The sequence below is a fragment of the Guillardia theta genome, assembly GCF_000315625.1.
Source record: "Guillardia theta CCMP2712 unplaced genomic scaffold GUITHscaffold_18, whole genome shotgun sequence".
Taxonomy (NCBI): domain Eukaryota; class Cryptophyceae; order Pyrenomonadales; family Geminigeraceae; genus Guillardia; species Guillardia theta.
In genome coordinates, this window is record NW_005434656.1 from 503,161 (window position 1) to 524,788 (window position 21,628).

General features: G+C 55.8%; 6 protein-coding genes across 6 annotated transcripts; 3 read left to right on the top strand and 3 right to left on the bottom strand.

The window, feature by feature from the left end:
• Nucleotides 1-1,756: 1,756 nt before the first annotated feature.
• Nucleotides 1,757-5,638, bottom strand: GUITHDRAFT_104901 (hypothetical protein; the record flags this gene model as incomplete). Its single annotated transcript, XM_005836294.1, has 6 exons — nucleotides 1,757-1,990; nucleotides 2,040-2,100; nucleotides 2,151-2,271; nucleotides 2,325-3,306; nucleotides 3,378-4,890; nucleotides 4,953-5,638. 6 exons carry the CDS (start codon nucleotides 5,636-5,638, stop codon nucleotides 1,757-1,759), a joined length of 3,597 nt encoding a protein of 1,198 aa, XP_005836351.1.
• Nucleotides 5,639-11,278: 5,640 nt separating this feature from the next.
• GUITHDRAFT_104904 (hypothetical protein) lies at nucleotides 11,279-12,431 on the top strand (the record flags this gene model as incomplete). Its single annotated transcript, XM_005836295.1, has 8 exons — nucleotides 11,279-11,339; nucleotides 11,518-11,614; nucleotides 11,661-11,702; nucleotides 11,815-11,883; nucleotides 11,929-11,980; nucleotides 12,023-12,067; nucleotides 12,157-12,211; nucleotides 12,319-12,431. The coding sequence occupies 8 exons, from the start codon at nucleotides 11,279-11,281 to the stop codon at nucleotides 12,429-12,431; spliced, it is 534 nt and encodes a 177-aa protein (XP_005836352.1).
• A 31-nt stretch (nucleotides 12,432-12,462) lies between these two features.
• Nucleotides 12,463-15,586, bottom strand: GUITHDRAFT_104905 (hypothetical protein; the record flags this gene model as incomplete). The annotated part of the gene is made up of 12 exons (XM_005836296.1): nucleotides 12,463-12,516; nucleotides 12,723-12,770; nucleotides 12,811-12,888; nucleotides 12,944-13,147; nucleotides 13,508-13,582; nucleotides 13,635-13,708; nucleotides 13,752-13,816; nucleotides 13,963-14,004; nucleotides 14,044-14,083; nucleotides 14,518-14,899; nucleotides 14,949-15,119; nucleotides 15,164-15,586. 12 exons carry the CDS (start codon nucleotides 15,584-15,586, stop codon nucleotides 12,463-12,465), a joined length of 1,656 nt encoding a protein of 551 aa, XP_005836353.1.
• Nucleotides 15,587-16,214: 628 nt separating this feature from the next.
• On the top strand, nucleotides 16,215-16,529 carry GUITHDRAFT_67929 (hypothetical protein; the record flags this gene model as incomplete). The annotated part of the gene is made up of 1 exon (XM_005836297.1): nucleotides 16,215-16,529. The coding sequence occupies one exon, from the start codon at nucleotides 16,215-16,217 to the stop codon at nucleotides 16,527-16,529; it is 315 nt and encodes a 104-aa protein (XP_005836354.1).
• Nucleotides 16,530-16,545: 16 nt separating this feature from the next.
• Nucleotides 16,546-17,275, bottom strand: GUITHDRAFT_151529 (hypothetical protein). Its single transcript, XM_005836298.1, has one exon. The coding sequence runs from the start codon at nucleotides 17,230-17,232 to the stop codon at nucleotides 16,801-16,803; it is 432 nt and encodes a 143-aa protein (XP_005836355.1). The 5' UTR covers nucleotides 17,233-17,275; the 3' UTR covers nucleotides 16,546-16,800.
• A 2,130-nt stretch (nucleotides 17,276-19,405) lies between these two features.
• GUITHDRAFT_85755 (hypothetical protein) lies at nucleotides 19,406-21,622 on the top strand. Its single transcript, XM_005836299.1, has 11 exons — nucleotides 19,406-19,478; nucleotides 20,296-20,373; nucleotides 20,431-20,648; nucleotides 20,698-20,737; nucleotides 20,788-20,871; nucleotides 20,923-21,007; nucleotides 21,055-21,117; nucleotides 21,162-21,237; nucleotides 21,288-21,317; nucleotides 21,367-21,421; nucleotides 21,470-21,622. Exons 1-11 carry the CDS (start codon nucleotides 19,422-19,424, stop codon nucleotides 21,509-21,511), a joined length of 828 nt encoding a protein of 275 aa, XP_005836356.1. The 5' UTR covers nucleotides 19,406-19,421; the 3' UTR covers nucleotides 21,512-21,622.
• Nucleotides 21,623-21,628: the final 6 nt, after the last annotated feature.

Consider the following 21,628-nt stretch of genomic DNA (forward strand, 5'->3'; position numbering starts at 1 on the left):
TTTGAAAAATGAGAATATTTTTGAAATTTGTTTTGAATCTGAGTGTTCGCAATCAACTGCTGACAGAATTAGTTGAAAAGATATCTTTTCGATGGTTTAAAAGACAACGTGGCCCGGGCCGGCCCGGCCGGCCGGGCACTTGAATGCCGACTCTCAAGTCACTGAGTGGTCGGACCGTCCTGGACCCGGGCCCGGTCCCGGTCCGGCGGCCGCCGGGCCGTGTGTGCCACGGCCCGGTCTCTTTTTACTACCCGGTCATCCCTATCAACCGTGCGACGGTGGCGTATGATCGGAGACAAGTTGCCAACGGTGAGTTGTGTGCAGCGGCCGAGTACGGACGGTCCGGGCCGCCGGTGATCGGATGATGGCATCGGATCAGTCGGAGCAGTGCGATCTCGTGCGGTACCGTGCTCCTGTGCCCGGGCCGCCTCCCTCTGTCCGCTGCTGGCGGCCCGGCGGTCCCCCGGGCAGCGCGTCCCCTTCTGCTGCTTGTTACCCCTCAGGCTCCGACGTAGCCACTGTTGCTTGGCCCAGATCAATCAAACAAATTGTGGCTGGGATGAGAGGCCTAAACTTGCCAACCGTTGAACTTGACTTGCGGCCGCAGTAAAGAGAGAGCCTGATTGAAGAGAGGAGTCATCCGAATGTGTAAGGCTTGATAGAATTGCATGAATTTTCAACTGCAACCGGAAACGGCGGTCACGGGTACTCCTCGCTAGCCTCCGAGTCAGCGGTAGCCGAGTCAGCGGTAGCCGCCCGTGACGGCGGCGACGCCGCGGCAATGCCCAAGGACCGGCGTGACCCGACCGATGCCGGGGAGGAAGCAGGCGAGCTCGGACCAGCGGCAAGCACCCCAGTGGTGTCGAGCTCTCCGGAGGCACCTGACGTCACAGTGAGGGACGGAGACGCCTCGCCAGCTCCGCGCCGATCGTCGGCGCCACTCGACGTGTTTCCCCCATCGGAGTCGGAGACCTCCGGCGAAGACTCCCCCTCGGGCGACTCGACAAAGTCCGAGGAGGAGCTGTCCTCTGGCTCGAGAAGTGCTTGCGCCTGCAAGGGCGTCATGCGCCTCGCACCAGACAAGAGCGCCTCCAGCGTCAGCTGCATGGTGAGGCGCTGATAGGTGGCGGCGCGTTTGCGAGCCAGGACCTCAGCAGCAGGGCCGTCATCAGGCACGAAGTGCCGACCAAACGCCGCATCCTCAAGAGGCATCGAGCGCTGAGCAATGATGTCCGCGAGATACCAGATGAAGCGGAGGGTGTCAGGATGCAGGGTACCGTCCGTCGAGATGGCAAGAGGGATGAACGCTCGAGGAGGAGTAGTCATAGCATATGCAGCGCGATGTTTGCGAATCTTCTCAGACGCTGCAGCATGGAGGGCGTCGAGGTTGACCTCCCCCCACTTGGTCAGGTCGGCAGAGCTACCAATGTAAGGGTGGACCAACGTCACGTCCGCCATCAAGCCCTCGTACTGCTCGGACCCTCGATCGCGGATTCCAGGAATGTGGATATCGCCCTTCATCTTGCGGCCGTGACTCAGTGAGGATGGGAGGGTACCTGCCGTCGAGAACGAGGATCCCCCACTGTATCGTACCCTCCGTCCGCTGCCCCAGGCGGACCCCCGGGCAGCGCCGGCTCCTTGTCGGCGGCTGCCCTTTCTCCGTCCGCGGCCGCCCGCTTTGTGGCGGCAGCGGACGTCTCGACTGACAGTGGTCAGTCGGCTGCCTCCGGGTATCGCGTCTAAGGGATTTTCTTCCTCATGCATGCTCCTGCTGCTTGTTGCTTGATTGCTTGACCCTTAGGCTGCTTGTCTGCGCGGCTTCGCGCTTGGGCTGGCGATGCCGCGTCTGGGTGCCAGCAGTGCTGGTTCTTTTCGGGCTTGTGTTTTGTGTGTGTTTGTGCAGCTTCTCGCTGTGGTGCCAGCAGTGCTGGTTCTTTTCGGGCTTGTGTTTTGTGTGTGTTTGTGCAGCTTCTCGCTGTGGACTGTGTACCTGCCGGTTCAGCTTGTTCCTGCTTTGTTTTGCTTGAGGCACTTTTTACCTTCTGCGAGTAAATCCTATAAAGTCGCTGTGGACTGTGTGCCTGGAGGTTTAGCTTGTTCCTGCTTTGTTTTGCTTGAGGCACTTTTTACCTTCTGCCAGTAAATCCTACACCCCCCCTGTATCGATGACGCTCTGAAGACCAGCTTCGTTCAGCATCGACCGAATCGTACGAGTAAGGTTGTCATGCGCCGTGGGAAGCTTGGAGGATCGGCCGCCCGGCGTTTGCAGGTCTGGAGATGATGTGCAGCAACGGAGGGATCGAGCTCGCGCTGACATCCATCACATTCCGTCGGACACTGGCAGATCGGCATGCCATGGAGATAGCAGTCGAGCATCTGAGCATAGCGGTGCGGGAAGGCCTTGAGGGGGTAGTAGCTCGAGACTCGCATCGGAGAGTGGCTCAGGTCTCGCTCAGGAAAATGAGCGAAGATGGTAGACTGCAAGACCCTATCCTGCGACTTGAGCGAGTGTGTCCTGCGGCTGTGCAAGGTGAGGATATCACGCTGCTGATCGGTCAGCGCAGCGCGAGCATGCACATGGCGAGGGAAGACGCGCATGACAAGAGGAGTCACATTTCGCTGCGCAGGGGGAGGAATGAAGTGCTCATGAGACGAGTCGACGAGAGCGCGCAAACCAGGGATGTGTACCACAGATGCCGGGGGGCGTCCTGCATCATCAGGCACAGCAGCCGGGGCAGGTGGGATCGCCGCACCATCTGCAGCCGGTGCAGGAGCCTTGACACGACGGTAGAGGATCGCTCCAGCATTATGAACGAAGTCGTGCGCCTCAACGAAGAAGGTCGCCAGAGGATGCTTCTGGGCACGGAGAGATCTCGAGCAGTGAACGTCCAGGCTATGAGGAGAGGGCAAGGTCCGTGACATGGGCTGGTCAGAGTACCAAGCGAGGAAGCGAGCGATAGCCGTATAGTAAACAGCGGGGTGTAGACCCTCAGAGGGCGTGAACTCGTCCCCTCCCCGACTATGCGGAAGCTCCCGCTTGAACCTCGCAAACTCTAGCAGGTCGGGATGCGCGGCAAGGTACTGCGAGGAAGGCCAGCGGTGGTATTTCTCAAGCGCCAGGTGGACAGAGAGGTCAAAGCGACGAATCTGTGATTGGACCCGCGGGAGAAACGGAGAAGACCCCTGGAGGAAGAAGCGCAGCTTCTGAAGATGGCTCGCCCTCACCAGCGTCTTGAACATGAAGCCATGCTGGACGAGCCCGAGCTTCGAGAGCTCTTCGTTGAGGGTAGAAACCTTCGCTCGGAGCTGACTAGCATGAAATCCATCCGTGCCGATAGGCAGGCCGCCACTTGAAGTGTAATCCCGCCAGTGACGACCTCGAAGTGAAGAAGTTGAGTCTTGAGACGGCGCTTAAGGCTCTTCTTCAGCTGCGAGAGATCAGGGTGTTGATGCCAGGAGGGGATGTAAACTTTCGACTCGCGAGGTTGAATCTCTAGCTTCAGATCAGCTAACATGTACTTCTTCATAGCGGACGTAGCTGCAACGGCATCCTCGAGTGGACCGACAAGCACGACGTTGTCAGCATAGGCCAAGACTCGAACAGAGGGAAAAAGCTCTGCGATATGGAGGAGCAGGGGGTGGATACTGTGGCAGAAAAATACGCTGGAGGGGACATCGCCCTGACAGACGCCCGAGGTACACTGAACGGAGGCTGACTGACTTTTGTGAAAGAGTCGAAGGTCAGCAGAGTCTCCATAGTAGCTGGAGAGGTAGGAGGCGAACAATCGGAGATGCTCGCAAGAGGGCAAGCTTGCGCCTTCAGTGATGCTCCCATCAAAGTAGTCGCGACTCGCACGTCCCTCGATTGCATCGAAGAGAGCCTGGCGGTCGAGGGAGTTGAAGGCGTTCTTTGCATCCAAACTCACCAGCACTGTGGGGTTGGCAACATCCTCATCATCACCGCGAGCGTGAAGGGGCAGGAGCGCTGACGCGGTTTGCGAGAACTTCAGACAGCCGTCTCGATCGAGTCCGAACTGAATCGCTCGAGGGTGAGACGAGAGGAAGTGCTGGTCAAGAAATGAGCGAATCGCTGCCAAAGCAAGCTTCGTCGCGAGTCGACGGTGTGCAGAACCGATGACAATTGGCCGGAGACCAGGTTTATCAGCTCCCTTGGAGAGGGGAATAAATCTGCCTCCTCGACGAATGGCTGACAGGGCAGGAATAAGAAGATCCGGCATTTGGCCAAGAAGGACCCCTTGGAGGATATGTTTGCAGTAGAGCTTCAAAGCTGCAGGATGACTAGAAAGGGGTGACAGGTGTTGCCGAATCCTCCACCCTTGGTCATCGGTCCCCGCAAAGGAGCTGTAGCGCTTGATCGCCTGGATCAGGCTAGTGGTGTCGAGGATGTCAGTCAAATCCACCTGCAGTACTGCAAGCGCTTGCTGGGTGAGATGATCCGCGGAAGCACTTCCAAAGGCAGGCGACGCACCATCAGGGAACTTCTCTTGTGCTTCAGCAAGAAGATCAGCGAAAGATTCAGCCCTGTAGATGCCGGAGCTCAGTAGTGTCCGTACCGCCCGATGAAGGTCACCCGCAGTGAACTGATGAATCGCCAACTGTCTTTGGCGCTCGCTCGCAGAGGTGAGGGACAGCGTAGGTCGCGGCGGAGGAGCAGGCTCAGACTCCTGAGACGATAGATAGGATTTACTGGCAGAAGATAAAAAGTGCCTCAAGCAAAACAAAGCAGGAACAAGCTGAACCGGCAGGTACACAGTCCACAGCGAGAAGCTGCACAAACACACACAAAACACAAGCCCGAAAAGAACCAGCACTGCTGGCACCCAGACGCGGCATCGCCAGCCCAAGCGAGAAGCCGCGCAGACAAGCAGCCTAAGGGTCAAGCAATCAAGCAACAAGCAGCAGGAGCATGCAGGAGGAATAAAATCCCTTACACGCGATACCCGGAGGCAGCCGACTGACCACTGTCAGTCGAGACGTCCGCTGCCGCCACAAAGCGGGCGGCCGCGGACGGAGAAAGGGCAGCCGCCGACAAGGAGCCGGCGCTGCCCGGGTGTCCGCCTGGGGCAGCGGACGGAGGGAGGCTGGACACAGGAACACGGTACCGCTCGAGGTAGTCCTCCTCGCTAGCCTCCGAGTCAGCGGTAGCCAAGTCAGTGGTAGCCGCCCGTGACGGCGGCGACGCCGCGGCAATGCCCAAGGACCGGCGTGACCCGACCGATGCCGGGGAGGAAGCAGGCGAGCTCGGACCAGCAGCAAGCACCCCAGTGGTGTCGAGCTCTCCGGAGGCACCCGACGTCACAGTGAGGGACGGAGACGCCTCGCCAGCTCCGCGCCGATCGTCGGGGCCACTCGAAGGGTGTCCCCCATCGGAGTCGGAGACCTCCGGCGAAGACTCCTCGGGCGACTCGACAAAGTCCGAGGAGGAGCTGTCCTCTGGCTCGAGAAGTGCTTGTGCCCGCAAGGGCGTCATGCGCCTCGCACCAGACAAGAGCGCATCCAGCGTCAGCTGCATGGTGAGGCGCTGATAGGTGGCGGCGCGTTTGCGAGCCAAGACCTCAGCAGCAGGGCCGTCATCAGGCACGAAGTGCCGACCAAACGCCGCATCCTCAAGAGGCATCGAGCGCTGAGCAATGAATAGGATATAGGATTTACTGGCAGAAGATAAAAAGTGCCTCAAGCAAAACAAAGCAGGAACAAGCGGAACCGGCAGGTACAATGATGTCCGCCAGATACCAGATGAAGCGGAGGGTGTCAGGATGCAGGGTACCGTCCGTCGAGATGGCAAGAGGGATGAACGCTCGAGGAGGAGTAGTCATGGCATATGCAGCGCGAGGTTTGCGAATCTTCTCAGACGCTGCAGCATGGAGGGCGTCGAGGTTGACCTCCCCCCACTTGGTCAGGTCGGCAGAGCTACCGATGTAAGGGTGGACCAACGTCACGTCCGCCATCAAGCCCTCGTACTGCTCGGACCCTCGATCGCGGATTCCAGGGATGTGGATATCGCCCTTCATATCCAGTAAATCCTATATCTTGCGGCCATGAGGATGGGAGGGTACCTGCCGTCGAGAACGAGGATCCCCCACTGTATCGATGACACTCTGAAGACCAGCTTCGTTCAGCATCGACCGAATCGTACGAGTAAGGTTGTCATGCGCCGTGGGAAGCTTGGAGGGAACCTCTCGACGGACGGTACCCTGCATCCTGACACCCTCCGCTTCATCTGGTATCTCGCGGACATCATTGCTCAGCGCTCAATGCCTCTTGAGGATGCGGCGTTTGGTCGGCACTTCGTGCCTGATGACGGCCCTGCTGCTGAGGTCTTGGCTCGCAAACGCGCCGCCACCTATCAGCGCCTCACCATGCAGCTGACGCTGGAAGCGCTCTTGTCTGGTGCCAGGCGCATGACGCCCTTGCGGGCGCAAGCACTTCTCGAGCCAGAGGACAGCTCCTACTCGGACTTTGTCGAGTCGCCCGAGGAGTCTTCGCCGGAGGTCTCCGACTCCGATGGGGGACACCCTTCGAGTGGCCCCGACGATCGGCGCGGAGCTGGCGAGGCGTCTCCGTCCCTCACTGTGACGTCGGGTGCCTCCGGAGAGCTCGACACCACTGGGGTGCTTGCCGCTGGTCCGAGCTCGCCTGCTTCCTCCCCGGCATCGGTCGGGTCACGCCGGTCCTTGGGCATTGCCGCGGCGTCGCCGCCGTCACGGGCGGCTACCACTGACTTGGCTACCGCTGACTCGGAGGCTAGCGAGGAGGACTACCTCGAGCGGTACCGTGTTCCTGTGTCCAGCCTCCCTCCGTCCGCTGCCCCAGGCGGACCCCCGGGCAACGCCGGCTCCTTGTCGGCGGCTGCCCTTTCTCCGTCCGCGGCCGCCCGCTTTGTGGCGGCAGCGGACGTCTCGACTGACAGTGGTCAGTCGGCTGCCTCCGGGTATCGCGTCTAAGGGATTTTCTTCCTCCTGCATGCTCCTGCTGCTTGTTGCTGGATTGCTTGACCCTTAGGCTGCTTGTCTGCGCGGCTTCGCGCTTGGGCTGGCGATGCCGCGTCTGGGTGCCAGCAGTGCTGGTTCTTTTCGGGCTTGTGTTTTGTGTGTGATTGTGCAGCTTCTCGCTGTGGACTGTGTACCTGCCGGTTCAGCTTGTTCCTGCTTTGTTTTGCTTGAGGCACTTTTTACCTTCTGCCAGTAAATCCTATACTATGCGGGGTGTAGACCCTCAGAGGGCGTGAACTCGTCCCCTCCCCGACTATGCGGAAGCTCCCGCTTGAAGCTCGCAAACTCTAGCAGGTCGGGATGCGCGGCGAGGTACTGCGAGGAAGGCCAGCGGTGGTATTTCTCAAGCGCCAGGTGGACAGAGAGGTCAAAGCGACGAATCTGTGATTGGACCCGCGGGAGAAACGGAGATGACCCCTGGAGGAAGAAGCGCAGCTTCTGGAGATGGCTCGCCCTCACCAGCGTCTTGAACATGAAGCCATGCTGGACGAGCCCGAGCTTCGAGAGCTCTTCGTTGAGGGTAGAAACCTTCGCTCGGAGCTGACTAGCATGAAATCCATCCGTGCCGATAGGCAGGCCGCCAAGTGTAATCCCGCCAGCTTCTCGCTGTGAACTGTGTGCCTGCCGGTTCAGCTTGTTCCTGCTTTGTTTTGCTTGAGGCACTTTTTATCTTCTGCCAGTAAATCCTATACTTCCACCCTTACATTGGTAGCTCTGCCGACCTGACCAGACTAATGGATTACCAAGTGGGGGGAGGTCAACCTCGACGCCCTCCATGCTGCAGCGTCTGAGAAGATTCGCAAACATCGCGCTGCATATGCCATGACTACTCCTCCTCCTCCTCGAGCGTTCATCCCTCTTGCCATCTCGACGGACGGTATAGGATTTAGACTAGAATATAGGATTTACTGGCAGAAGATAAAAAGTGCCTCAAGCAAAACAAAGCAGGAACAAGCTGAACCGGCAGGTACACAGTCCACAGCGAGAAGCTGCACAAACACACACAAAACACAAGCCCGAAAAGAACCAGCACTGCTGGCACCCAGACGCGGCATCGCCAGCCCAAGCGAGAAGCCGCGCAGACAAGCAGCCTAAGGGTCAAGCAATCAAGCAACAAGCAGCAGGAGCATGCAGGAGGAATAAAATCCCTTACACGCGATACCCGGAGGCAGCCGACTGACCACTGTCAGTCGAGACGTCCGCTGCCGCCACAAAGCGGGCGGCCGCGGACGGAGAAAGGGCAGCCGCCGACAAGGAGCCGGCGCTGCCCGGGTGTCCGCCTGGGGCAGCGGACGGAGGGAGGCTGGACACATGAACACGGTACCGCTCGAGGTAGTCCTCCTCGCTAGCCTCCGAGTCAGCGGTAGCCAAGTCAGTGGTAGCCGCCCGTGACGGCGGCGACGCCGCGGCAATGCCCAAGGACCGGCGTGACCCGACCGATGCCGGGGAGGAAGCAGGCGAGCTCGGACCAGCAGGATTTACTGGCAGAACGTAAAAAGTGCCTCAAGCAAAACAAAGCAGGAACAAGCTGAACCGGCAGGCACACAGTTCACAGCGAGAAGCTGCACAAACACACACAAAACACAAGCCCGAAAAGAACCAGCACTGCTGGCACCCAGACGCGGCAGCGCCAGCCCAAGCGCGAAGCCGCGCAGACAAGCAGCCTAAGGGTCAAGCAATCCAGCAACAAGCAGCAGGAGCATGCATGAGGAATAAAATCCCTTAGACGCGATACCCGGAGGCAGTACCCTGCGGTTTAGCTTGTTCCTGCTTTGTTTTGCTTGAGGCACTTTTTACCTTCTGCCAGTAAATCCTACTACCGACACCGAATCCATTGTTACCGCTGCATCCTGACACCCTCCGCTTCATCTGGTATCTGGCGGACATCATTGCTCAGCGCTCGATGCCTCTTGAGGATGCGGCGTTTGGTCGGCACTTCGTGCCTGATGACGGACCTGCTGCTGACGCATGTGGATTTAGTGGCAGAAGGTAAAATGCGCCTCAAGCAAAACAAAGCAGGAACAAGCTAAACCTCCAGGCACACAGCGCACAGCGAGAAGCTGCACAATCACACACAAAACACAAGCCCGAAAAGAACCAGCTTGAGGCACTTTTTACCTTCAAGGCTGCCAGTAAATCCATTGTACTACCAGCACTGCTGAGGTCTTGGCTCGCAAACGCGCTGCCACCTATCAGCACCTCACTATGCAGCTGACCCTGGAGGCGCTCTTGTCTGGTGCGAGGTGCATGACGCCCTTGCGGGAACAAGCACTTCTCGAGCCAGAGGACAGCTCCTACTCGGACTTTGTCGATGTGATATCTGCGTGACTTTGGACTAGTACAAGTCTAACAAACTTGTATTCCGTCGGTTATGAGCCTAGGCATCTCCCCTTATCTCTGCACTGCACATCTAATAGCCCTGCATGAAAATCTTCTTCAGAATGGACAATCTTTGAATGGTTATTGCCCACTCAGCATGACTGTGAACTTGACGTTGTATCGTCGTATCTTGACTTGGATCTGCTGACATTCTCTTGTTTGAGTGACTTTCTGACGTCCGATGTAACGTACTATTTCAGAAACTCGGGGGGAGGATGGAGCGTATGCCAGCCGTGCCAGTCAGATAGCGCCGAGTTAACAAAAACTCTGTAAACCAAGACGACTTACGTGTCAAGGCGGCAATGTAGTACGTGTGATGAAGAGGAGGCCTTCCTAGCCGTCCGGTCTTGCTAAGGTCCCCTCATGTCTGGTTGCTTGGGTTTCACATCCTAGCATACAGTCTATCTCTCATGTGCTCCTCAATTCTGGTTTTGTGTGCATTAAACTCGGTCTTGAGCAAAAACTGTCTTGTAAACTTGTATTCCGTCACATGCACCAGTCCAGGTGGCGCCGCCAGCCGCTGAGCTGAGTTTGCGCATATGGTAAAACTTGAAGTGTCTCAAGCAGCTTGAAAATGAAGCCATGCCGCACTGCTGGACGAGCCCGAGCTTCCAGACTCTGGAAGAGCGGCTCCGATCGTTGAGGTTGCCAGGAAGACCGTACCTTCGCTCGGAGGAAAACCGGGCCATCTGTGCCGATCGGATAGGCAGGCCTCCAAGTGTAATCCCGCCAGACACGACCTTGAAGTGAAGATGCTGAGTCTTGAGACCGTGCCAGACGGCGCGGCTTAAGGCTCGTAAACTTGAAACTTTCGACTCGCGGGGTTGAGTCTCAAGCTTCGAATCAGCCCGGCCACTGAACATGACTCAGTGATGTACTTCGAGTCTGCATACTATACTATGATAGCTGAGGTAGCTGCAACGGCATCCAACTTGCTTCGAGGCTCGGCGCCCGTAGGCGGCCCTTACCGAGTCACGGTGGCGGCCACCGGTCACCGGGTCGGGCACTGCGGCAAGCCTGTTTCTGCTCCGCTATGATACAAGATTTTTATATTCACGTCATGTGCCATTCAGTATTCAAAACTTGTTCTTTCAGTGGAGATGCCGCAGTGCCGTGCGGCGACTCGGCCGCCGGGCCGCAGCTCGCGGCCCGGGCCGGCCGGGCCCTCCTCTGTTTTTCAGTCAACAAACTTACAAGAACAATACCTGACAACCCTCGAGACGATCCTCGGAATGGTCGCAACTGTTGTCATGGTGCTGGCTCTGGTGGCGGGGATGGTAGGAGGAGAAGGAGGAGGAGGAGGAGGAGGACAGAGCTTCATACACCCGAGCAACATTGTTGCTCGACCTCCTCGGTTTGACAAGAGAATGTTCTCTACCCCTCTCCCCTGGCGGCTTTGCGCCAAGGAAGTCGACAAACAGGGTAGCTTGCGACAGCGAAACTTGAAGATAGGAGGTGTTGGAGCAAAGAGCTTGAGGGAGAAACTCACAACAAACAGGCAGGAGCATCTTTGTCCTCGAGCTTTCTCACACTAGCACAGCAGTCGATGCTTGGATCGAAAACCAGGTCGTTCACCCTCACTGCTCTCGTTCGGAATTCTGTTCCTTGCTCCCTATGATCTACCCCACCACCATCTTCGCCTTTAGCCCTCGATCCTCTCCGTTCTGTTTTGACATCTCATGTGCAACCAGATGGCAACTGTGGATCCATTTGGGTTGGTTCTGTGGCCAGCAGCACAGGCACGGGAAAGATGGAGGGACAGAATAGGGGAGGGCAGAGGGAAGCGGAGTGAGCTGAGGGGCTAGGAGGAAGTAGAAGCCTGAGGAGCTAGAAGGAAATAGGAGCATGATCAAAATGTTCAGGCGATCTCACAGAAGCTCGTCAACATGTCCTCGTCTCAAATCGACTTTCGGAATCTGACAGTCGTTGAGCTTGGAGCCGGAACAGGTTTCCTCTGGCCCCACCCCGCCCTTCCTTTCTTTCATTTCTTGTTCTCTTGGTCCCTTCCCTCTCTTTGTATGGCACTCCTACTCCTCTCATAGCTGTCTAACAACAAAAAATGTCTCCTCGTGCTCCTCTCCTCCTCGTGCTCCTCTCCTCGCATCTTTTCACCGACACATTCTAGGTCTGTGCTCCCTCGTTGCTGCCTCGCTTGGAGCGGATGCGATGGCGACAGACAGGAACGAGGAGACGCTCAGGCTAGTCGAGCTCGCTGCTTCGCGGTAACACAGAGACCCAGGAGAAAAGGCCAGTGACCCTCAGCTGCAGACAAGGACTAGAAGTGCGAACGCAACACTTTGACATTATCGGGTTGAACCTGATCCTTCTTCTACGTCTTGCCTTCCTTCCCATTTCTTTGTTTCCCTCTCTCTCTCTCTCTGTCTCCCTCCCTCTCCCTCTTCCTCTGTTGACACCTCTTCAGAGGCGTTCCGCTCCCCAGCTGCCATGTTCTCCTTTCAGCTGATTGTATGTACAATGCTGAGGTGGCGAGGTGCCGGCGCTCGCGTGCGGCCCAAGGGAGCTGACGAGGCTGCAGGAACCTCGCGCGTCTTCTGGCCCGCGCGCATCAGAGGGGGATCAAGACGATAGTGAGAGTCGGGGAGTCTGCTCAAGGCTGACTTCCTGCTAAGGTGGCAGACAGTGTGAGGATTGCGAGGGAAGAGTTCGAGGATGAGGTAGCCGCGAGAACGAGCACGCTCCTACTTGATAGCCTCACACCACCCTCATCTCTTCCTTCCTCCTTCTTCTGATGATCTCCATCCAGCTTTCTTCTCTCGGCGTCGCTTACGAAGTGGAGGATTATCGCTTTACCTTCACAGGTGATGGTGCAAGGAGGGAGGGAGGGAGGGAGGGAGGGAGGGAGAGTGGGCGAGTGGTGAAGGGAGGGCGAGGAGGGAGGTTGGAGTCGTCGCATGAAAGGCTGCAGGTTCTGCCGTCAGCTTCGACGAGGATGTGACGCGTTCAGCTCTCGTCTCCTTCTTCAATTTTCTCCCCCTGGAGCCTGCAGTAGCTCCTGGAGGAAGCACATTGTCGCAGTAGCTGCACGAGGGAGGCGGGAGGGAGGCAAGCTTTAATCGATGCACGGGCGATGTTGACAGTAAGGCGTTGCCTTAGCCACCGCATTCTATGACTGAGTCAGAGCCAAGGAAGTGAAGCTGTGCTGGAGGAGGCGTGGAAAGAGAGGAGGAGAGGGGAGAAGATGCCAAGGGTGGGGTGAGGTTTCCGGAGAGTAGAGCAGAGTAGGGTAGAGGACAGGACAGGACAGGTGATGGGGAGAGCAGAGGCAAGGGGAAGGGGAGGGAGAGGGGGTGATGGGAGGTATGGTTTCACCTCTTGGGACTCCTTGATATAACCCTGGAGCTCTCGTCGCATCTGCACCTGCAGCAGGTCAGGCCTGCAAACAGCTGGGGTTTCTCACTTTGTGAGCCTGCTGGGCGACATGGTCGAGGACCATCCCCTCTGCGATCCTCTCGAGGAGCTGACGCTCCTGCTCGACCTGCTGGCTGCCTCAGAGACGCTGAAGGGGCGGGGACAGATGTGAAGACAAAGACCTTCATCAGCTGCTTCGACTTTTTCATCTCCGCTCGCTGCTTGATGTCCTCTAGGTAGCTGGACCGCATGATGCTGGCGACATCCTTCTGTGAACCGACAAGTGGTGAGACAGGAAGGGCAGGACGAGTGAGGGATAAAGAGTGAAGATACTTGATATTGGTCCATCCATAGAGCAGATCGACCGTGGGGCAGGCTTGAGGGATCTGCGACTTGCGTGAGCATGGAGAGTAGACATGGAAGGAGAGAAGGACGGACATAAAGTTGTTGGAGCCTTCTGAAATTCTCGCTCATGCCGATTTCTCTCCAGTTTGTCCTCCACCTATGAATGAAGTATGAGGGCGGGGGGAGGAGAGAGGAGCGTGTTCCTGCAGCTTTAGGAAGTCTAGTCGCTGTCGCTCAAGCGTATGTCGCATCTCCCGCTGCCACAGCGTCAGCCTCATTGACTTTTCGAACTTGCCCGCTTTGATTTCACGATCCTCCCTTCACTTCCTCCTCGTCATCGTGTTCCCACACTTCCCGTTGCCGCCTCCTTGTCTTCGCCCTGCCCTACAAGCTCTCTTCACCTGCATACTCGCCGCATACTCTGCTTGTTTTCTCCTCTCAGCAATCTCATCCTCATGTGCCTTCTCCATCTCGATCTGTGTAGGGTTCAGACAGGGGACATGCAATCAAGCATGTCAGGACAAGGACCTTGCGGAGGAGCGACTGCTGATAATGCTCTCTCGCTCGTCTTAGGGCTTCGTTCCGAGCGAAGTTGATGTCTCCTGCTACTTCTCACGCTCGTTTCCTCTGGTGCCTCCTGCTCACCTTCTTCCTCCGGTAATGTCAGCATCACTTCCCCGTCTTCAGACCTCAGCGTTACGCTCCCATCCCTGCCTCACGGTCATCAAAGGCTGCTTCCTCTGCCTGCTCTCTCGCCTATGATGATGACGTCGATGTTTCCGCTTGGAGCTCGACGAGCTGGCGACGGATGTGAAGGAGGAGGCGACGCTGCCGCCACGAGACTCCTGAGGGTCACGTGCTGTTGATCTCTTGCTGAGGTTCGTCTCGAGTCTGTCCCCTGCTACTCGTCACAAGCAGAAGCGGACAGGACAAGAACCTGTGGTCAGCGCAGTCCTGGCTTGCGTCCACGGATTGTTCTATCCCGACGTCAAGGAAAGAAGACAGAAATGGGGAGGAGGAGGATGACGGGAAAGGGGTAGGAGGAGGGATGGGAGAGGCGAAGAGACCTTATTATCCTCTGGCCACTGGCTGGAGGATTCGAGATCGCGCGTCAATTTGACAGGAGGACAGGAGGAGGACTGCGGCCTTGTCAGCAGCGTCTCTTCTCTCGTGCCTCCTCGACTTCGGCTCACCGTTCCCTGGCGTCTCGTCTGCCTCGACTGTCCTGTAGCTGCTCGCTTCATGATTGCCGGCTTCACTGCCCTCTGCTCCTCCTGCTGAAGGGATGTGGGTGGATAATCAGCTGTCTTCCTTGTTGCTTCGGTCGCGGAGCCAACGCACACGAGGGGAGAAGCAGACGACTGCTTCTGATCGCCATGGTCGCTCCGTCCTCCTCTACCTCCCCGCTCACTCTTGTTGGGTATGCGTATCGCACCAGAAGGAAGTCGCAGGCAGTCTCTTCCTGGTACGGTCTCTGCGTGGATCGGCTTTGGGATGAACCAATACTTCTTACCCTCTGCCATTAACTTTCCGCAGGACAACAGCAGCTCTTGTCGCTCACCGCTGCAAGCTCTGCTGCCAAACGTGCTCCACATCTCACGGACAGCGCTCTCCGCCACGCTCTTGTCCACTCCAGCTCGCCTCGCAACCTCAACAAACGACACGTCCTTGCTCTTCCCCCATTCTCGTTGGTTGGAACCTAAGCTCATCGTGATCCCTCGCAGCCACTTCCCCTGCAGCTCGTGGCGCTTAGAGGAGAGAAGCTGCGAGATCTTTCCGATCTCTTCCCACACCTGCCGCGTGTCAGCCGATCTGAAGTGACTTCATGCCAAGCTCCCCAACCGCCAGCAGTCGCTTGTCCTTCTTGTCTCGAGCCTTGAGCATGGCCTCTTCCTGTCGCAGCTTTGCCAGCTCTTGCTCGAGCTGTAGCTCAGCGTCTCCGCCCGCTTTCTTGGTCCGGGTCTTCTCCGCGAGCTGATACGAGCCGGTGAAGCGATCTGCGAGAACGAGCACCTGCAGGAATTTGAGCTCTCCAACCCCCACGCCCTCCTTCAGACCATGTCGACATTGGGATGACCGTGAGGCGTGACAAGGCGACTGGCAGGATACGCGAAGGAGCCATCGAGGTGCCGTTCACCTCCTTCGTAGGTCTCGTTAATGATGATCTTGAAGACCTGAGGGAGATCAGCAGACGACACGAGGCTGACGGCACTCACGTCTCTCAGTCGTATGCTTCTTCTCCGCTTGATGTCGTCGAGAAGGACCTCATTAAAGACCCTCCAGATCTCTGCTTTCGCTTTCTCTTCCTTCTTCTTCCTCTCTATCGCCTGGTCGCTGCCCCGCATCTCCTCCTCCTCATTTCCTCTGGTTCTCTGCGTCTTTGTCTCTCTCTCCTCTTGTCCCTCCTGGTCTCTGTCCTCCTCTGTCCTCACCTCCCTCACCTCCCTCACCTCCTTCTCTCCTCCTCCTCCTCCGCTCATCTTCCAGCGCTGACCCTGAGGTTCAACGGACCAGCACAGTACCACCCCTACAGGGTGTGCACCCCAACCACCTCCCTTCCTGTGACGACCCCCTTTACAAAATGAATTTACCCACCCCTTGATACACCCCTACCCCCCATCAGGAGTCTCAACACCCCATCGAAAACCGATCAAATCCCAGGCCGTTGAATTTAGGGGGAAAGTCTCGTTTTGACTAGGAGGAAGGGTGACGATCCTCGACCTCATGCAGGAGGGAGGGAGACGATCCTCGACCTCATGCAGGAGGGAGGGAGACGATCCTCGACCTCATGCAGGAGGGAGGGAGACGATCCTCGACCTCATGCAGGAGGGAGGGAGACGATCCTCGACCTCATGCAGGAGGGAGGGAGACGATCCTCGACCTCATGCAGGAGGGAGGGAGACGATCCTCGACCTCATGCAGGAGGGAGGGAGACGATCCTCGACCTCATGCAGGAGGGAGGGAGACGATCCTCGACCTCATGCAGGAGGGAGGGAGACGATCTTCGACCTCATGCAGGAGGGAGGGAGACGATCCTCGACCTCATGCAGGAGGGAGGGAGACGATCCTCGACCTCATGCAGGAGGGAGGGAGACGATCTTCGACCTCATGCAGGAGGGAGGGAGACGATCCTCGACCTCATGCAGGAGGGAGGGAGACGATCCTCGACCTCATGCAGGAGGGAGGGAGACGATCCTCGACCTCATGCAGGAGGGAGGGAGACGATCCTCGACCTCATGCAGGAGGGAGGGAGACGATCCTCGACCTCATGCAGGAGGGAGGGAGACGATCCTCGACCTCATGCAGGAGGGAGGGAGACGATCCTCGACCTCATGCAGGAGGGAGGGAGACGATCCTCGACCTCATGCAGGAGCACAGGTAAAGTACTGGGCTGCAGGAAGAGGCGTGTGCGGTGCTCGATAACCTGGGAGGGGTGAATGCGATGGTAGGCTATAGTTGAAAAGAAAAAGAATAACAGTAACGACTTCCGGCTCGTCAAGTTCTAACTAAGGGCTTCCGAAGGCCCTCATGCTCATAGGGCAGCATCATGCTCAGGATCTGCAAGGGGTGGGTCAGACCTCGAGGGCTGAGAGGAGACATCGACCTCGTCCTCTCTCTCTCTCGGGCTCATAACGTGAGAAATCATCCGCTCCCTGCCAGACAACCCGAATCATTGACTGTGCCACAAGCCCGATCAGCACCTCAATTTCTTCTTCGTCTCTTCCGCTTTCTGGTGTTTCTTCAGGGCCAGCAGATAAAGCTTGTTCAAGCTCTGCGTGCTCAGTATCTGTCCGATCAGAGATTTCGCTGGGCTCTCACCCTCTCCCTTGTTTTCTTCAGGCGCTTGGTTCCTCATTCTCCGCAGTGCGGGGCTGTCGGCAACCAGCAAGAGACTTTTTACTGCTGGGCTGACCGTGTTGAACTTGGACGACGCATGACCTTTCTTCATCACACCGAAGCCAACAGGAGCCCAAGGTCTTGTCCGCAGGCTCTCGAAGGCAGGGAGGCTGTTGCTGGAACGCTGAGGCCGGAGGCTGTCGATGAAACTTCGTCCAGGAGGTGCAGGCAGCGGGTAGTTCAAGTAACCGTCGGGGTCGAGAAGCTTCTCAATGATCTCATCGATCATATCCAGCACGTTCACTTCCTCCTGTTCGGCATGTCAGTCCCAGCGCCGCCTGTCTGACGTCGCGTCACCATCGGGTTGACGAAGAGGAAGGAGGCTGCGTTGCGGAACACAGTCTCTAACACAACCCGGATAAGCATGAGGTAAATGGGAAAAGCAACCAGCTTCTGCGCGCGTTTCATCATGTGACTTTGAATTTCCATCCATCCACCAAATATCTTGAGCAGCAAATTCTCAATGTCCTTGTCCTGCTTCTGTGGAGGACTTCTTGGTCGATCATCAACCTTGATTTCATTTGCTTCTGCAAATTCAATCCAGCTTGAGAAATGTGAAGAACACAACCAGCAATTACCGTCACCCTTGCTCCCTTTGAACAAGATGGCCCATTCACAGAATTCACAGACATCAAGTATCAGCTGTAGTCAAGAGGTCTCTTCAAATCCTCGGCAGGTCGCAATTCGATTTTGGTCACCTGTGCTATTTCCAGTCCAGTAAGCTCTGTCACCAAAAGAGCCATATCCTGATAGAAGCAATCACGAGAATCAAGAGAATCCACTTGTGTACAACAAACCTGTGACGAAAGCCTTTCTTGAATGTGTGATAGTGGAAACGTATGGACAAACATAGTTTGTAGCGACAAGATGTCATCCATGGTAACCTTCCAACTATGTCACGAACCAAAGACCATGAACCACAACCACCTGAAGGCCGTGAGCCTCGGCTGATGAGGTTGAGCTCTGTGAATAGAGCTTGACCTGCACCTCTCGCGAATATCAGTATCACCGAACCACCGCAGGAGAAGATGACATGTTGATGGCTTCTCCTGCCTGAAACGCTCCTTGCACTCTCCTGCGAACAGTTCAGCCCTTCTTGACTAGTCAGCTTCTTTGCTACACCGGCGGCTTTCCCAATTCTTTTGCCACGGCGATTCGAGTTGCGATATCATCTCGCTTGATGGGGGAGAGAGGAGGAGGCCTGGTAGCACTCGCAACCTTTTGCATCGACAAATGCGGCAGTGCCGATTCCTTGGTCTTGGCAGCTTCTCTTTCTTGGTCGGGCCAAACGATAGATTTTACAGCCTTGGCGTCCTGGTTAACTTGTACCTCAGCATAGGTCTGTCCCAGCTTCTTGTCGAGGATCTCTGAGAACAAGCTCTTGGCTGCGTAAGGACGCCAGAGGTGCCGGCCCCTCAGCTTGGGGTTGGTCTTCTCGATGTACATCATGTCCTCCAGCCCCCCCTTGGATTTGTACGCTGCTTTTAATTTGAGGTGGTTCAAGGGAATCTCAGACTTGACTCGGCGGATGTTCGATTCGGAAGGCGTCACGCCAATCGATTGAAGATACTTGACTGCAAATTCATTGATCAAGAGAGACTTCATTTTCTGGACTTGTTCTTCTTTTGGTGGTTCATCAACTTGTTTTAGAGGAATTGCACACAGAGAGAAATCCTGTAACCTGTGCGACATTATCTGAACCAAAGTTTCCAGGGTATCAGGAAGTTTCAATGTCGGATTTGCTGCACCACACGCTTCGGTTCAGCAAGCCAATCAAGTGAGACAGCTCGAGCTGGATCAACTCGAGCTGGACGACATGAGGGTGCAGTTAGAAGCATCTCAGAGAGTGCATTCGTTCTGGTCGTCGCTCGGATCCTCTGCCACGACGTCGCTCGACTTCTTCTGCTTTGCCGCCCATGCCCAACGGCTCAGCTGATACCATAGACCGTTTTAAGTCGTTTCCAAGTCGTTACAATGACGTTATGCTACCGCAGGTGATTTTTAAGTTAACTTTGTTGATCCTACCCCACCCCCTACCCCTGCCTCTCATACCACCCTCTAGTTCTCGTTGAATGCGATGAATACACCCAGACAGGTTTCAGACCCCACCCCTCATTTACCACAATTCTGAGGTCTAGTACCCCACAATAATCCACCCCACCCCCTATCAAGGGTGCAGAAATCCTCCTGTACCCCATAATGGTCTGCACCCCCTTGTCTCCCCTTGCAACAACCCCTGAGCACCACCCCCTTGTGAAACTCACCACCCCTATCAATGTATACCTCACCATCTTTTTTGACTACCCCACTATTCCACATCATCTACCCGGTACTTTGAAAGCACTCCCATTACCCCCACCCACCTCTTCATTCTGACTACCCCACCCATAGAGCTCTCAATCCCCGCGCTCCTTCACCATGCGTGCAATGCGTTTTCGCCCATGCATCGACCTGCACAATTCAATCGTCAAGCAGGTGAATCCTCCTCTTATCCTCCTCCTGCATTCCTCTACCCTCCTCTTCCCCTCCTCTCCCCCTCCTCTTGCATTCCTCTATTCTCCTCTCTTCGTGCATTCCCCCTCGCACTCCATGTTCATCCCTCCCTCTCCCCTCAACCCCTTCCCTCCCTCCTTCTTTGCTCCTTGTTTCTCCCCCTCCCTCTCTCCAGCTAATTTCCCCTCCTCCCTCCATTCCTCCTCCCTTTAATCCGCTTTTCCAATCCTCCTCGTATCCAACTCTCCCTCCTCTCTGCCTCCTCCCGCTTATCCATTCTCTCCATTCTCTTTATGTCTCTTTGTCGTTCATCAATACTCTTCGTTAATACTCGTCGTCCCCTCACTTCGTTATCAATATCCCTCTGCTTCCTCCTCCCCGTCTCCACCGCTCCTCTTCGTTCTTCCATTCCGCACGTCTGTCCACTTCCTCCCTTCCACGTCCTCCTTTCCTGCTTCAACATGTTCAGCCCCTTCCTCACTGCACGATACACTTACTGCAATCAAATCTTCTTCACGATACACTTACTGCAATCAAATCTTCTTCACGATACACATACTGCAATCAAATCTTCTTCACGATACACATACTGCAATCAAATCTTCTTCATGATACACATACTGCAATCAATTCTTCTTTTTTTGCCCCAACCAGTTTCTGTTCCTTTCACGATCTGAAGCAATCTCGTGATCTGAAGGAATCTGAACCTCATCCAAATGTCTGTAGAGTTCTTTTCCCCCTTTCGCTTTTACCTTTTCTTTTCGGTTTTTCTTGTGGCCAGCGCTGACTGTGGGTTAAGATTGTTGGAGGAACGCTTGCAGATGGCAAGGAGCCAACCACCAACTTTACCTCTTCTTTGTCCGCGAAGGAGTATGCGGTATGAGGATACGTCAATCGTGTTTGCCGTTCGATAGTGATGGCTTGCAACCAACAGGAGAAGTACAAGAAGGACAATCTCCCTGGAGGCCATGTCATCATGCTAGGCCCAGGAAATGACGAGGCTGCACTTTCTGCTCTGCAGGCCTACCCTGGAGGCCTGCAAATCGGCGGAGGCATTAATCCATCGAATGCTAAACAATGGTTGGATGCGGGGGCTTCACACGTCATTGTTACCTCTTACATCTTTGAGAATGGAAGTTTGTCGATGGAGAAGTAAGGCTGAAGCTTGGTAACTCTGTCATGTAAAGCAATCCTGTACCAGGCTGAAAGAGCTGTTCGCCGTGACTGGAAAAGACAAGCTGGTATTCAGCAGATGAGTGTGCCTTGCGCATGAATGAGAGAGCTGTGTTAGGTCCTCGATCTCAGCTGTCGAAGGAAAGAAGATGGGAAGTATTACGTTGTGACTGATAGATGGCAGACTTTTACTAATCTCGAGGTCATCATGTCGACGCATGTGACAAAGTATCTGACCCATGGAAACCTCTAGGTTAATAAGGAAACAATTGATATGCTCTCCGAATATTGCGCCGAATTCTTAGTTCATGGTGTAGATGTGGAAGGAAAGAGAATGGGTATTCTAATTCTTGCGGTTGGTGTCCATAAGCTGAAATGATATCAGGTATTGAAGAGGAATTGGTTCGATTGCTAGGCGAGCACTGTAGCATTCCATGTACTTATGCTGGTATCGCATCGTTGTCTCGTCCTCGAAGTCTGAGAGATGAACAGGAGGAGCTGATCTTCTTAGCGATCTTGATCGTGTGAAGGCTATGGGTAAGGGAAAGGTCGACTTGACTATCGGGAGGTATGCCAGGTGTTAGGTTGTGCGATGTCATTTCGTGACGTGATTTACAGCTCTCTGGACATCTTTGGAGGTCCCATCAGGTCAGGCTGCATTCTCGAGTTTTTGGTCGACTGAACGTGGCGCTTGCAGCTACGATGCTGTGGTGCATTGGCAACGTCAGCAGGAGGCAAGAGCGTCGGGAGAGGTCGTTACGGTCTTGTCGTCACGCGCCACTCACAGAGATGTTTGGCAGGCTAAGGGAATGTTTGGAGGATTCGGCCGAACATACAGTTAAGGCGTTTGGTCGAGGAATTTCGCGGTCTCTTATTATACCCTCGATAGACTATGCGATAGAAAAATCTCATAAGGATCGATTGCTGATCCTCAAATAGACTACAACTCATCGAAAGGC

Coding starts and splice junctions, on each gene's coding strand:
- GUITHDRAFT_151529 (XM_005836298.1), bottom strand. CDS start 17,232: ATGATCGATGAGATCATTGAGAAGCTTCTCGACCCCGACGGTTACTTG.
- GUITHDRAFT_85755 (XM_005836299.1), top strand. CDS start 19,422: ATGCGTGCAATGCGTTTTCGCCCATGCATCGACCTGCACAATTCAATC. Junction 20,649..20,697: donor GGAAGTTTGTCGATGGAGAA/GTAAGGCTGAAG, acceptor ATCCTGTACCAG/GCTGAAAGAGCTGTTCGCCG. Junction 21,422..21,469: donor AGGCAAGAGCGTCGGGAGAG/GTCGTTACGGTC, acceptor GATGTTTGGCAG/GCTAAGGGAATGTTTGGAGG.